The sequence below is a fragment of the Triticum aestivum genome, chromosome 5A (assembly GCF_018294505.1).
Source record: "Triticum aestivum cultivar Chinese Spring chromosome 5A, IWGSC CS RefSeq v2.1, whole genome shotgun sequence".
Lineage (NCBI taxonomy): Eukaryota > Viridiplantae > Streptophyta > Magnoliopsida > Poales > Poaceae > Triticum > Triticum aestivum.
In genome coordinates, this window is record NC_057806.1 from 445,392,933 (window position 1) to 445,408,888 (window position 15,956).

At 49.8% G+C, this 15,956-nt stretch overlaps 2 protein-coding genes across 6 annotated transcripts; both read right to left on the reverse strand.

Annotated features, from left to right (window-relative positions):
• Positions 1 to 240: 240 nt before the first annotated feature.
• Positions 241 to 1,292, reverse strand: LOC123107118 (probable leaf thionin). 3 transcript variants are annotated; one of them, XM_044529126.1, is made up of 3 exons: positions 1,005 to 1,292; positions 823 to 882; positions 241 to 708 (listed from the first exon to the last, which is right to left on the reverse strand). In XM_044529126.1, exons 1-3 carry the CDS (start codon positions 1,255 to 1,257, stop codon positions 608 to 610), a joined length of 414 nt encoding a protein of 137 aa, XP_044385061.1. In that variant the 5' UTR covers positions 1,258 to 1,292; the 3' UTR covers positions 241 to 607. The 3 variants fall into 3 exon arrangements, with proteins under 3 accessions (XP_044385061.1, XP_044385060.1, XP_044385059.1); XM_044529125.1 differs by having other exon boundaries at positions 823 to 888; positions 1,005 to 1,290; XM_044529124.1 differs by having other exon boundaries at positions 823 to 891; positions 1,005 to 1,290.
• A 4,432-nt stretch (positions 1,293 to 5,724) lies between these two features.
• Positions 5,725 to 6,759, reverse strand: LOC123107120 (probable leaf thionin). Of its 3 annotated transcripts, none has more exons than XM_044529129.1 (3): positions 6,475 to 6,759; positions 6,293 to 6,352; positions 5,725 to 6,177 (listed from the first exon to the last, which is right to left on the reverse strand). In XM_044529129.1, exons 1-3 carry the CDS (start codon positions 6,725 to 6,727, stop codon positions 6,077 to 6,079), a joined length of 414 nt encoding a protein of 137 aa, XP_044385064.1. In that variant the 5' UTR covers positions 6,728 to 6,759; the 3' UTR covers positions 5,725 to 6,076. The 3 variants fall into 3 exon arrangements, with proteins under 3 accessions (XP_044385064.1, XP_044385063.1, XP_044385062.1); XM_044529128.1 differs by having other exon boundaries at positions 6,293 to 6,358; XM_044529127.1 differs by having other exon boundaries at positions 6,293 to 6,361.
• Positions 6,760 to 15,956: the final 9,197 nt, after the last annotated feature.

The window sequence follows — 15,956 nt, forward strand, 5'->3', positions numbered from 1 at the left end:
TCACCATTATAGGATGTTCTAACTTTTTTCTGAAACAGATGTATATAGCCGTATTTTAGTGTATTTGTTCACTCATTTCAGTCCATATGTAGTCCATATTGAAATATAAAAAATATCTTAATAGTGAACGGAGGGAGTAGAAGATAAGGTTTAGAAGTGCTCCTCTACTGCGTATGAACGAAGTAAATTATGGAACTCGCGGCGGATCTTCCTCAAGTATGTACAGATATAAATAAAAGATTGACGTGGGATCTCGGTGCATTTTATTTTCTTGATCAAAAGAGAGGCCCCCCTCTCCGATTTCACTAAGAGAAACCAAGGTTCACAGCTACTACTAGGGTTTTTGTTACCCCGCACACGACATACTATCTTACATGACCGGGATTACGACGAACCCCAGCCCAGCACCTCAAAAGGATCGTGCAAGATCTGAAAATAAAAGCAGAGCACCCACACAACACTTCAGACACAGCATACAGTAGTTGGAAGCAAAGCCTAGCACATCATAGCTAAAGCAAGAACTAGATAACGGCTGAGACAGCAGCAACGACGAAGAAGGTAAGCCACTGGGAAGACGATCGGGACCTCAGCGCATGCTCATACATGATCAAGCATCGACGGATGCAATGTTGGTGGCATCGTTGCAGAACCGGCCGCACGCATCGCCGCAGCGCCCCACGCCGACTTTCGTGTCTTCGCCAAGCTCAGCTGATGACAAGATCAAGATATGTGCAATGCTCATTCCAAACCGAAAAAAAACTTTTCCCTCTTATGATAAATTGAAAGTTATATATACAGATGATGAGTTAATTCAGATACTACCTGAATTGACGTTGTCACAGACTGAGAGCCTACATCCTAATTTGCAGTACTCAATGGCGTCTGGTTCTTCTTCCGCAACAGCAGGAGCAAGCATTAGTCAACCAGCCGTTAATTGCAATTTCTATGCATCTGGGAGCAAAATGATGTAGAGAAAACAGGAAGGGTGGCTTGGGTTCACGTACCAGCTGAACCGGGGAGAAGGTTGAGCTTAGGGTATTCCCTGGGGCATGTGCTGTCCCTTGTGAGCACACAGCCACACATTTTTGAGCAGGGAGTACTGGGGTGCACAAGAAGGCACACGTTGTAACAGTTTCTTGACCTGGTGTCTCTGCAGCAGCTCTTGCCCTCTGCTACTTGGATTTGTCCCTGGACAAGCAGTCCCAGTATCAGTATGAGTGCACACATGATCACGCTCTTGAAATGCTTGCTCTCCATGGCTGCCTTCCCTGCTGCGAAAACGCACAGGAACAAGACTCGTATATATGGCCCCAATTTATAGGAGACGATGCTCCGCATGGGCAGTAATTGTTGAGAAGTGATATGCATGAATGAGCCGTGCTCCGCTGAGAGCCACGTACACGGTTGAGATCGTCTACGTGTGCGCTGCGTGCCCTAGGCGATTATGCGGTGCCCGCTAACTCCTACCTGCCTCGTGCATTAAGTTTTCACGTGCAGCTCTTGTGCCATGGCCGACTAGGATGTTTTTAGGTGTATTTTACTTTACTCTTGTGTTATGGACAGATACGTGGCCACTCGACCGGTTGTCCTCGTCGACGGTACCTCGCCCAGAAGATGCCTACTCTCCATCCTCATTAGCTTCCGTGTTCTTCTTCTTTTTTCTTTTCTCTTATTTATTTTTCAAGAAAACTTCCGATATATTCATCTGCAATCATGGCACTACAACAAACATCTTAAATAATAAAAATTATATCCAGATCCGTAGACCACCTAGCGACGACTACAAGCATTGAAGCGAGCTGAAGACGCGCCGCCGTCATTGCCCCTCCCTTGCAGGAGCTGGACAAAACTTGTTCTAGTAGACAGTCGAAAAATCGTCGTACTAAGGCAACCGCCGCCGATGAAGAGAGTAGTGTAGATCGAAAGAATTCAATCTGAAAACACATGAACATAGACGAACTATGATCAGATCCGAGCATATCCAGCAAGAACAGATCCGCCGGAGACACACCTCCACATGCCCATCGATGATGCTAGACACACCATCGGGAGGGCAGGCTGGGAGAACCTTATTCCATCTTCAGGGAGCTGTTGTCGTCTCGTCTTCTTGAATAGGACACAAACTCTAACAAAATACGAAGGAACAACTGAAAACAAAGCCCTTCCCCAACAAGGGCCGAGATCCACCACACCACCATGGCCCTAAAACCATCGCAGACGACATGTACCGACGACAGTACCAGCAGGAGGTGGGGGAACCCTAGACCAGCAATTTTGTGGCCCAAGTTAGCACCTAGGAAAAATTCTTCTTCTACTACTTCTTCTCTCTTAGGCTGCCCGTAATGGAAGTATCATACTCCCTCCGTCCGGGTTTATTGGGCCCCTGGGCGGAGGGAGCTCGTCCGCTCTTATTAGGCCCCTTAATCGATATGGCTGCCAAAAGCAGAAAATGCTTCGTTGCTTTCTCGATCTCCTCAGCCGCGGTTCATCTTCCGAAGCGCATTAAATTTCCATCCGCTGGCATGCAGAAGAAGCTGCTATACATTGAGCGGACTAGTACTCCTAGCACAACGCCACAACAGTAGTCCCAGGAAAGAAACCAGCGTCTCGCCGGCCGGATGCAGCGATGTACCAGCAATGTCGTCGCGACCGAAGGCGGAGCACAGCGTCGACGTTGATCCGGACGCGGAGACCCAGTCCGGGCTGGGCTTGGACGCGTCGCCGACCAACCTCGCCGCTGCTGGGCACGCAGAGCTCGGTGTCCATGGTGCGTCGCTGGCGGAGCACAGCGTGGACGTCGATCCGGACGCGGAGACCCAGTCCGGGCTGGGCTTAGGCGCGCCACTGCCAGACCTCGTCGCTGCTGGGCACGCAGACCTCGGCGTCCATGATGCGCCGCAGGCCGAGCACGACATGAAGGTCGCTCCCGACGCGGAGACCCAGGCGGAGCTGGGCTTGGGCGTCCAGGACATGCAGGTATGTATGCATGCCTTATCCAGGGATCATGGTGATGTTTAGTCGGTGCAGTTAGGCCGGCCATGGTACTTAGCTTTTGTAGGATGAATAGCAAACGATGCATGCTCCACCCTTGTCTTTACATGATGGCTACATGCAGGGCGGCGTGCTGGACGTGGGGCAGGGCATCCTCGCGCATGCCCACGACGTGCTCGACGTCGCGTAGGGCATCCTCGCGCTCGCCCAGGAGGGTCCAGACCTTGGGGCGCTGCTGGACCAGGTGGAGGCTCTCATGGACACCGTCACGGCGCTCGTCGACGACGCCACGGCATTGGTGAACCAGCGACCGGGTGTGCTCGGCAGGGAGGAGGGATTCGTGGTGCCAAGGAGGACTGCATTCGGACTGAAGAGAGTTGAACACGCCAAGATCTAGGGCGTTAGTGTCCGGAGAATTAGGTGGCTGCATCACAACCCTAATGTCCCAACCACCTTGAGCAGCTGCCGCACACACCGCCGGATCATCTGGTCGAACATGTGTCTTGGCATTGTCCTGTTGGATGAAAATAGGCTTGTACCGATCCTCTTGCGGCCACTTCTCCTTGATTGCCGGCAACACCTTCGTGATCAAGTATTCCCGGCTCTTCTCCATGCCGACTTTATCGCATGGCTTGAGCTCCAACGTTCCTCTAGGCCTGTTTGGGCTTCTCCTCTGTGATGGTTTCCACTCAACATAGGGCCAAATTCCAATTTTACCATCAAAAGTACAATTGCCTTGCATATCATATCTTGGCCTAGCAACAGCAGCAAGAAACATGATCTTCTCAATGTGTCCCTTGTTTTTGGCGTGCCTCACGGGGTTCGGCTCGTTAATGCCCAAATAAACCCCCTGGGTTTTCCTTGTACGATAAAACCACTTTTCATCAATATGGACCACATTAAACGAATCCTTGAAGACAGGGTTCTCCGGCATACTAGCGGGTTCTAGGTTTGAAAGGCAATACATGACACGAGCTTTCTTGTTTTCTTCCGCTAGCATAGGCTTGAGCTCGTTGGTGTGTTTGCGTAACTCATGCTCCTTCAAAAGCCTGTGAACGGTGGTCTTCGCCATGTTCAATGCACCGGCAACATCTCTAATTGTTGTTCGATCATTCGGAGGGACGGCGGCTAAAGCATCTGAGTCCAATGTAACACGCTTTCTACCAACTCTGCCCGGCCGCTTGTTGATAACCGCATTCACACCACCTCCTCTCCTACCATTATCCCATATCCGCCGAAGAACCCTAACTGACACTTTATATAGAGCTGATATTTTCTTAGTCACCCCACGTTTCAATGGACCACGTCCATTTATCTCCAAAATGGCCGTATACAGTGAACGCTTTTCGTCATCAGTATGAAATGTCCTTCTTTTCCTATTGGCCATCACATCTGGGAACAAACATAAGAGTAGAATTTTGTTAAACAACAAGTGTGAAAATAAGTGTTCATACATCTGGGAACAAATATAAACATTATAAAAAAAATACCTATTGCTCATTCTGTAAAGTTGCAGGAAATATACATGTGCAAAATCCATCTATGAAACCGATAAAAAAATATACGTACTGTTCCATTGCATATTCGAACTAAAAAATAAGTGTTCATACACAAAGCAAGCAAACCTACTTAGATCGATGATGTTGTTGGTCTCATGATCTTCAGCGTTCTGGTCCGTGCCGTCTCCTTCTTCCTCGACGTGCTGGTCCATGCCATGGCCGTGCTCCTCGCCGTGCTGGTCCATGCCGTGGTCGTCCTCGCCGTGCTGGTCCATGTCGTGGCCGTCCTGGCCGTGCTGGTCCGTACCCTGGCCATCTTCCTCGCCGTTCTAGTCCGTGCCGTGGCCTTCTTCCTCGACGTGCTGGTCCATGTCGTGGCCGCCGTACGCGCCGCCATTGTGAGAACGGAAGGCGCCGCCGTCGTGGGCACCGTACGCGCCGCTGTCGTGTGCATAGTACGCGCCACCGTCGTGGGCACCGTATGCGCCGCTGTCGTGTGCACAGTACGCGCCGCCGTCGTGGGCATCGTACGCGCCGCCGTCGTGTGCACAGTACGCGCCGCCGTCTTCGTGCCTTGTGAACCAACGACTGCCCCGCCAGCCGGACATACTACCACTGGAGGAGCTCGCCACCGACGGCAACCGACCAGCAAGACCGAGACGAAGATGGCGTTCAGCGCCGGACGAGCTACCTATGTCGCGAACGGCAGCGTGTCCTCCCCCGAGGAGCGCGGGGCTGTGCTCGCAGCCTTGTCCACGGCCAGGCGATGAACCTATGGATGCAGGAAAACGCCCACACCGGCGTACACGCCCGGAAAGACCGAGGCGTAGCTGGCCTTGCCCGCAGCCGGCATGACCAAGACCTGGCCGGCCTTGCCCGCGGCCGTTGCCGGCTTTGTGGCCGATGTAGAAACATATAATAAGTTCAGGCAATCACCGGAGCCTCTCCGGTTTACTAAATACTACTCCCTCCCTCCGTTCACCATTATAGGATGTTCTAACTTTTTTCTGAAACAGATGTATATAGCCGTATTTTAGTGTATTTGTTCACTCATTTCAGTCCATATGTAGTCCATATTGAAATATAAAAAATATCTTAATAGTGAACGGAGGGAGTAGAAGATAAGGTTTAGAAGTGCTCCTCTACTGAGTATGAACGAAGTAAATTATGGAACTCGCGGCGGATCTTCCTCAAGTATGTACAGATATAAATAAAAGATTGACGTGGGATCTCAGTGCATTTTATTTTCTTGATCAAAAGAGAGGCCCCCCTCTCCGATTTCACTAAGAGAAACCAAGGTTCACAGCTACTACTAGGGTTTTTGTTACCCCGCACACGACATACTATCTTACATGACCGGGGATTACGACGAACCCCAGCCCAGCACCTCAAAAGGATCGTGCAAGATCTCAAAATAAAAGCAGAGCACCCACACAACACTTCAGACACAGCATACAGTAGTTGGAAGCAAAGCCTAGCACATCATAGCTAAAGCAAGAACTAGATAACGGCTGAGGCAGCAGCAACGACGAAGAAGGTAAGCCACTGGGAAGACGATCGGGACCTCAGCGCATGCTCATACATGATCAAGCATCGACGGATGCAATGTTGGTGGCATTGTTGCAGAACCGGCCGCACGCATCGCCGCAGCGCCCCACGCCGACTTTCGTGTCTTCGCCAAGCTCAGCTGATGACAAGATCAAGATATGTGCAATGCTCATTCCAAACCGAAAAAAAAACTTTTCCCTCTTATGATAAATTGAAAGTTATATATACAGATGATGAGTTAATTCAGATACTACCTGAATTGACGTTGTCACAGACTGAGAGCCTACATCCTAATTTGCAGTACTCAATGGCGTCTGGTTCTTCTTCCGCAACAGCAGGAGCAAGCATTAGTCAACCAGCCGTTAATTGCAATTTCTATGCATCTGGGAGCAAAATGATGTAGAGAAAACAGGAAGGGTGGCTTGGGTTCACGTACCAGCTGAACCGGGGAGAAGGTTGAGCTTAGGGTATTCCCTGGGGCATGTGCTGTCCCTTGTGAGCACACAGCCACACATTTTTGAGCAGGGAGTACTGGGGTGCACAAGAAGGCACACGTTGTAACAGTTTCTTGACCTGGTGTCTCTGCAGCAGCTCTTGCCCTCTGCTACTTGGATTTGTCCCTGGACAAGCAGTCCCAGTATCAGTATGAGTGCACACATGATCACGCTCTTGAAATGCTTGCTCTCCATGGCTGCCTTCCCTGCTGCGAAAACGCACAGGAACAAGACTCGTATATATGGCCCCAATTTATAGGAGACGATGCTTCGCATGGGCAGTAATTGTTGAGAAGTGATATGCATGAATGAGCCGTGCTCCGCTGAGAGCCACGTACACGGTTGAGATCGTCTACGTGTGCGCTGCGTGCCCTAGGCGATTATGCGGTGCCCGCTAACTCCTACCTGCCTCGTGCATTAAGTTTTCACGTGCAGCTCTTGTGCCATGGCCGACTAGGATGTTTTTAGGTGTATTTTACTTTACTCTTGTGTTATGGACAGATACGTGGCCACTCGACCGGTTGTCCTCGTCGACGGTACCTCGCCCAGAAGATGCCTACTCTCCATCCTCATTAGCTTCCGTGTTCTTCTTCTTTTTTCTTTTCTCTTATTTATTTTTCAAGAAAACTTCCGATATATTCATCTGCAATCATGGCACTACAACAAACATCTTAAATAATAAAAATTATATCCAGATCCGTAGACCACCTAGCGACGACTACAAGCATTGAAGCGAGCTGAAGACGCGCCGCCGTCATTGCCCCTCCCTTGCAGGAGCTGGACAAAACTTGTTCTAGTAGACAGTCGAAAAATCGTCGTACTAAGGCAACCGCCGCCGATGAAGAGAGTAGTGTAGATCGAAAGAATTCAATCTGAAAACACATGAACATAGACGAACTATGATCAGATCCGAGCATATCCAGCAAGAACAGATCCGCCGGAGACACACCTCCACATGCCCATCGATGATGCTAGACACACCATCGGGAGGGCAGGCTGGGAGAACCTTATTCCATCTTCAGGGAGCTGTTGTCATCTCGTCTTCTTGAATAGGACACAAACTCTAACAAAATACGAAGGAACAACTGAAAACAAAGCCCTTCCCCGACAAGGGCCGAGATCCACCACACCACCATGGCCCTAAAACCATCGCAGACGACACGTACCGACGGCAGTACCAGCAGGAGGTGGGGGAACCCTAGACCAGCAATTTTGTGGCCCAAGTTAGCACCTAGGAAAAATTCATCTTCTACTACTTCTTCTCTCTTAGGCTGCCCGTAATGGAAGTATCATACTCCCTCCGTCCGGGTTTATTGGGCCCCTGGGCGGAGGGAGCTCGTCCGCTCTTATTAGGCCCCTTAATCGATATGGCTGCCAAAAGCAGAAAACGCTTCGTTGCTTTCTCGATCTCCTCAGCCGCGGTTCATCTTCCGAAGCGCATTAAATTTCCATCCGCTGGCATGCAGAAGAAGCTGCTATACATTGAGCGGACTAGTACTCCTAGCACAACGCCACAACAGTAGTCCCAGGAAAGAAACCAGCGTCTCGCCGGCCGGATGCAGCGCTGTACCAGCAATGTCGTCGCGACCGAAGGCGGAGCACAGCGTCGACGTTGATCCGGACGCGGAGACCCAGTCCGGGCTGGGCTTGGACGCGTCGCCGACCAACCTCGCCGCTGCTGGGCACACAGAGCTCGGTGTCCATGGTGCGTTGCTGGCGGAGCACAGCGTGGACGTCGATCCGGACGCGGAGACCCAGTCCGGGCTGGGCTTAGGCGCGCCACTGCCAGACCTCGTCGCTGCTGGGCACGCAGACCTCGGCGTCCATGATGCACCGCAGGCCAAGCACGACATGAAGGTCGCTCCCGACGCGGAGACCCAGGCGGAGCTGGGCTTGGGCGTCCAGGACATGCAGGTATGTATGCATGCCTTATCCAGGGATCATGGTGATGTTTAGTCGGTGCAGTTAGGCCGGCCATGGTACTTAGCTTTTGTAGGATGAATAGCAAACGATGCATGCTCCACCCTTGTCTTTACATGATGGCTACATGCAGGGCGGCGTGCTGGACGTGGGGCAGGGCATCCTCGCGCATGCCCACGACGTGCTCGACGTCGCGCAGGGCATCCTCGCGCTCGCCCAGGAGGGTCCAGACCTTGGGGCGCTGCTGGACCAGGTGGAGGCTCTCATGGACACCGTCACGGCGCTCGTCGACGACGCCACGGCATTGGTGAACCAGCGACCGGGTGTGCTCGGCAGGGAGGAGGGATTCATGGTGCCAAGGAGGACTGCATTCGGACTGAAGAGAGTTGAACACGCCAAGATCTAGGGCGTTAGTGTCCGGAGAATTAGGTGGCTGCATCACAACCCTAATGTCCCAACCACCTTGAGCAGCTGCCGCACACACCGCCGGATCATCTGGTCGAACATGTGTCTTGGCATTGTCCTGTTGGATGAAAATAGGCTTGTACCGATCCTCTTGCGGCCACTTCTCCTTGATTGCCGGCAACACCTTCGTGATCAAGTATTCCCGGCTCTTCTCCATGCCGACTTTATCGCATGGCTTGAGCTCCAACGTTCCTCTAGGCCTGTTTGGGCTTCTCCTCTGTGATGGTTTCCACTCAACATAGGGCCAAATTCCAATTTTACCATCAAAAGTACAATTGCCTTGCATATCATATCTTGGCCTAGCAACAGCAGCAAGAAACATGATCTTCTCAATGTGTCCCTTGTTTTTGGCGTGCCTCACGGGGTTCGGCTCGTTAATGCCCAAATAAACCCCCTGGGTTTTCCTTGTACGATAAAACCACTTTTCATCAATATGGACCACATTAAACGAATCCTTGAAGACAGGGTTCTCCGGCATACTAGCGGGTTCTAGGTTTGAAAGGCAATACATGACACGAGCTTTCTTGTTTTCTTCCGCTAGCATAGGCTTGAGCTCGTTGGTGTGTTTGCGTAACTCATGCTCCTTCAAAAGCCTGTGAACGGTGGTCTTCGCCATGTTCAATGCACCGGCAACATCTCTAATTGTTGTTCGATCATTCGGAGGGACGGCGGCTAAAGCATCTGAGTCCAATGTAACACGCTTTCTACCAACTCTGCCCGGCCGCTTGTTGATAACCGCATTCACACCACCTCCTCTCCTACCATTATCCCATATCCGCCGAAGAACCCTAACTGACACTTTATATAGAGCTGATATTTTCTTAGTCACCCCACGTTTCAATGGACCACGTCCATTTATCTCCAAAATGGCCGTATACAGTGAACGCTTTTCATCATCAGTATGAAATGTCCTTCTTTTCCTATTGGCCATCACATCTGGGAACAAACATAAGAGTAGAATTTTGTTAAACAACAAGTGTGAAAATAAGTGTTCATACATCTGGGAACAAATATAAACATTATAAAAAAATACCTATTGCTCATTCTGTAAAGTTGCAGGAAATATACATGTGCAAAATCCATCTATGAAACCGATAAAAAAATATACGTACTGTTCCATTGCATATTCGAACTAAAAAATAAGTGTTCATACACAAAGCAAGCAAACCTACTTAGATCGATGATGTTGTTGGTCTCATGATCTTCAGCGTTCTGGTCCGTGCCGTCTCCTTCTTCCTCGACGTGCTGGTCCATGCCATGGCCGTGCTCCTCGCCGTGCTGGTCCATGCCGTGGTCGTCCTCGCCGTGCTGGTCCATGTCGTGGCCGTCCTGGCCGTGATGGTCCGTACCCTGGCCATCTTCCTCGCCGTTCTGGTCCGTGCCGTGGCCTTCTTCCTCGACGTGCTGGTCCATGTCGTGGCCGCCGTACGCGCCGCCATCGTGAGAACGGAAGGCGCCGCCGTCGTGGGCACCGTACGCGCCGCTGTCGTGTGCATAGTACGCGCCACCGTCGTGGGCACCGTATGCGCCGCTGTCGTGTGCACAGTACGCGCCGCCGTCGTGGGCATCGTACGCGCCGCCGTCGTGTGCACAGTACGCGCCGCCGTCTTCGTGCCTTGTGAACCAACGACTGCCCCGCCAGCCGGACATACTACCACTGGAGGAGCTCGCCACCGACGGCAACCGACCAGCAAGACCGAGACGAAGATGGCGTTCAGCGCCGGACGAGCTACCTATGTCGCGAACGGCAGCGTGTCCTCCCCCGAGGAGCGCGGGGCTGTGCTCGCAGCCTTGTCCACGGCCAGGCGATGAACCTATGGATGCAGGAAAACGCCCACACCGGCGTACATGCCCGGAAAGACCGAGGCGTAGCTGGCCTTGCCCGCAGCCGGCATGACCAAGACCTGGCCGGCCTTGCCCGCGGCCGTTGCTCCCTTCTTCTTCGCCATGAACTTGCAGCTCTGGTGGTATGTTAAGATCGAAAGGAAGCATAGCTCGATGACTTTGTGGTTGGAGGATGCTTAGAGCATGCCTATATTTATAATGGACACACAAGTTCCTTTCAAAGCAAAAACATGGCGCGAGCTCTACTAATCAAAAACATGGCGCGAGCTCAGAACTGCAAAAACATGACGCCAGCTCAAAACTGCAAAAACATGGCGCGAGCTTGCTCTCCAAACCAAAACTGCAAAAACATGGCGCGAGCATGCTCTTCTGATTTTTCCGCTGCTACGTTTGTCTCCCAACCAGCCAATGCATGCGCTTCTAATCCTCCTTGATTGGCGCATGCATGCGCCATGCAGCGTCCGAGCGCACGTGAAAAAGTAGCAGCAGCACCGCGTGTGAAGTGGCGTCTGGTTCGGAAGCGCCAGGGAATTAAATTGAGCGTGGGGCTGCATGCGGGTGAAGTTGGATTTGTTTTGGGCAGTAAATCGTGCATGGAAACCGAAGGACAGCGCTTGTTTCCAGGGAATTAATCACGGTGCCTTGGTACCTGCGATTTGGTTGGGGGGCCTAATAAACCCGGACGGAGGGAGTAGGTAGTATCATGCATGCCAACTAAGCAATTTTGATGAAGTGGCTTAGAATTAAATGAAGAAAGAAAGGCTTGAGTATCATATCATGATACTGTATCATATTAAATGATGTGCTACTTCGTATCTTGCATGGCAATAAATGTAGTCCTCTATGATACCAACATATGATACTATGCATTAGGAATGTAGTATCATAGACTAGTATCATATGCATGATACTAGTATATGATACTCCCCATTACAACCTACCTTATATGTTCCTCCTGTGCCTTCGTTTACGATTCATGAGTGTGTGCTGGACATCAGCTAGGCGAGCAGAGCGAGTACTTGTCCTTATTTGATTATTTATTTATTTATTTGCAGATCTGTTCGGTAAATGGATTTAGTTCTGCTGTATTTGTAGATCTAGTTAGGATGCATTTTGTGAAGCCGAAGCAAATATCTTTTTGGTGATTTTTATTTTATTTTATTTTGAAACTAGCAAAGTGGCCCGCTCAATGTGCGAGCTAGAAATACCTTTAACTATTTATTTCTATTTCTAAATATTGTTAATCTATCACAACATGATAGGTTTAGTGGTCAACGATTGTAAATAATGTACATATTGTTGAAATATGGAAAATGCTTGATGTTTGTAGTGCAAGGAAAATGTTAAAGTACATATTAATATATTTTTTTGAAAAACTGGCTCCTCCTTTATTCAATCAGCAGAGTAGCATCGTTTACACAAAGGGAAATCTAAGATAATAGGGGAAGGGTACTTAGCTAGCCTTAATACATTGTGTTTAGTTAGTAAAAGGTGTCTGAAAATAACATTTTGGAGCATTGGTTTTATTTTTTTGTTACATTTTACAGGGTTGTCATCTGGTGATGAAATTTTGCAAGCTATCAAAACATCTGTCAAAGTTTCACACACATTTTTTTTTAGAATTTTCTGTTTTTTCCATTTTATTTTGATTTTACTGTTCATCCGAGCTCACATGAGCTCGGGACTAGAAAAACACTTTTGCTTACATGTATTACATGCTTATAACTCAAGTGCCACATCGCATCAGAATTTAAGATCTACAAACAATCATGAAGAAACTATGACACATTATTTGCAATATGCTCTGAGGAGCTTAATGGAGATGCATAAATGCAAAAGCATGCCATGCATCCAATTCTTCTTCTCTTCAAATCCCCCTTTCCCTCTACCCTTTGAAAATCCTACAACACAAACTTGAAGAAGCATACCACTAAATCAAGATGTTGCAACATTTCAACACTACTACCCCAAACTTTCTCCCTCTAGCCACAGAGTTAGAGAAGTATATATCGGATGTGATATAAAATACCTTTGTACATACAGTGATTCGTTTATTGCATGGGCTGAGCATGATCGTGCCAACATGGAACTGAAACCTCGGCTGCGAATAAAGGCTAGAATCGACGCAATGTGTACAATAAATCCGCTGTCGTTTTGAAGGACTAAAATCACTAAGATTGGCCATGAGCTTATCATTTTCTTCTCCACTTTGATCTCTTGTGCTCCTTCTTGACATTACGCTTGCTAGTTGTAGCGCATATTAAGAAATACTCTACAAATTTTTTTAGTCTATTAAAGAAATTGCAAAAGCCCCCGCAAAAAAAGGAAATTGCATAAGCTCAATGGAATAGTTATAGTTAACATTTCTTTAGGACAATAATAATCCAGAAATACCCTCAAGCAGTCGCAAGTTTTTTCTATCTACTAGTGGGGAACATTGGAGTAGGTTTTGCAGTTGTTTGTGTGTTTTTTAGAATAAGTTGTTTGTGTTTGTTTGGTTGTCATGTTTTTGTCGTGTTTTCAACATGAATGGACTTTCCCATGTTGTACCAATGTTCGAGTGTGCTCATGTACCGGTATTCTCTAGTTTTTCTGCTAATTAACCTTGAAACAATCCGACGGTTTCACAAAAAAAGTTAGTCCCGCAGGAAGTTAAAGCCAATACCATCATGCAAACTAATTGAGCAAGACAATAAAAAAAAGGAGAATTGGACATGCAAATGATTAGAGTTAATATTGCAAGACTGCATTGACACGTCGTAGTGACGACCTCTACACGACCACACGGTCCTGATAAAACTGATGTGCACTTGATGGGTTTCCTTTGATCTTGGCAAAACCGATGGACTCATCGCCGATGGCACCCTCTGACATCCGCAAGCTGCATCGCCAATGTCTGCAACTCTGTCATAGTGCATTTTTGTGTGCCATCGGCTTTGTGCGGTTTCATCATTCACAACCACTACACCATCAATCATGACTACCTTGACCACGACTACATCATCATGATCGGCTACCTCAACATCGACATACAGGGCTATGTCTATAGCTACTCACCGGCAACAAATCCAGTCAACAGTGTCCATGTCATCACTAACGTCCATGCCACTCCCGCTACGACTGCAAGAGAAATAGAGGAGAGACAGGGAAAGCACCTGGGACGCAAGTCACCGCCCTAGGTGCCGACCCATCAGGGACACAGTTGATGATGGCGCAACGGAAAAGACGACGAAAGCACAAGACTTCAAATTCAGTCGCAATTGTTTGCTTCACTCTCGCTACGACTGATGGAGAGTTAGAAGTATAATTGGGTTTAAATATAAAGATAAGGAGATAGAGACAGAATATGTTTAAGCATGTATTATCTGTCTTGTTCCAAGTCTCTCTCCCTCATATCGCACCTCTCTATATATATCTCATACGAGGTCATATCAATACAACACAAATATTAGCATCCTACAATTTCAACATGCTACACCCATATGGAAGAAGGCCAACGAGTGGTCGCCATGGGTGGGGCGCACGATACCCACAAGAAGCCTGTGTTGCTCATCTCACGCAGCGATGGCGTTGCTTATTTCTGCAACCTCACGCCGTTCAAGCCAAGAGGGCGGATTCGCTGAAACAGTAAGGTTAGAGATTGAGAGGATGCACGAGCTATTTGCATGACGACTTGGGGAATAAGAAGGTCATGGCTTCCAACTCTTGCTTGTGGTTGTCCTAAGAAGGAGCCGAAGGTTCAAATGGCTCCTCGGACATTGAGGGTCAAGCATCTAATCCATCATATCATGTTCTTCATGGATGTAACCAAACGTTGTTTTGTGAAAGCAACTTTTAATCCAAACAAAGAATTACACTATGAACTTCCGTTAATAGAAAAATGAACTAAAACTAATTTTCCTAAAAATTCTCCTAAAACTTATCTTCTGAAAACCTTACACTAATTCTTACACTAATTTTTTAATTTAAATTGATGCTAGGAAATGAGGTCAAAATCTTCACCAAGCTGAGTACAAGATTGAGACGACTGTGATAGAACCATTATAAGATATGAAATTAACACCAATGACAAAGTCTACTTCTTTCGTAACGCCTCAAAGAGAGAGAAATACACGCCCTCGTCGCCATGTACACGTAGAGATGACAAGGACAAGGATCTTCACCCGAAATTCAACCAATAAAAGTTAGCACAACAACAATAAACGATGTTTTCAACAAGATAAGACGAAAGTTGGTCCCCGTTGAGCCCGACTAATAAAAACCATTGCAAAGGTTTCTCACCCCGGACACGAAGCAATGTGCTCCAACACCAGAGCGAGGGTTTTTCGCTGCAAAACCAGTTGAGCTGCGATCTGCAAACCGCGCGAGGCGCGACCCATTTTCGCCCCATCGGAAGCAAATCGACGGTGCGGCAGAAAACCATTCCCGCGCAGAAAACACACCACCAAGCCAAGTCAGACGCAGAGGCGGAGCCAAAGCCAGCCGACCATGTCTAGCCAAGCCCCTCGTCGTCGTCGTCCTCCTCCTCCTCCTCTCCCACCCAACCTGCCCCCTCACATCCCCTACTCCCGCGCGCTGCAGCAGCGCCTCTACCTCCTCGCGCAGCACGCCCGCCGCCGCCCGGGCGCCACCGCCTCCCTCCGCGCGCTCGACCAGCTCCACGCGCAGCTCCTCCTCAACGGCTTCCACCGCAAGCGCTTCCTCCTCGCCAAGCTCATCTCCCTCGCCGCCGCCGCCGCCGACCTCCCCTGCGCTGAGGCCCTCTTCCTCTCCTCCTCCTCCTCCCCGCAGCACCCTCCCGAGCCCCCCACCCTCGCCAACCTCCTCCTCCGCGCCGCCGCGGCGTCCCGCGCGGGGCCTCCCCAGCTCCTCTCCCTCTTCTCCCGCCTCGTCGGCCGCCACGGGTTCCGCCCCAACGCCTTCTCCTTCTCCACGCTCTTCGCCGCGCTCTCCGGCGCAGGCGCGGCCGCGGCCCCCCACGGAGCCGCCCTCCACGCGACCGCGCTCGCCGGCGGGTTCGCTCTGTCCAGCTCGCACGTCATGACCAGCCTCCTTGACATGTACGCCGCGGCCGGGCAGCTCGCGGATGCCAGGAAGGTGTTCGACGAAATGCCCGGCAGGACGGCGGCGGCGGCGGCGTGGAACTGCATGCTCTCTGCTTACGTGCGGTGCCGTGAGGTGGACGCGGCTCTGC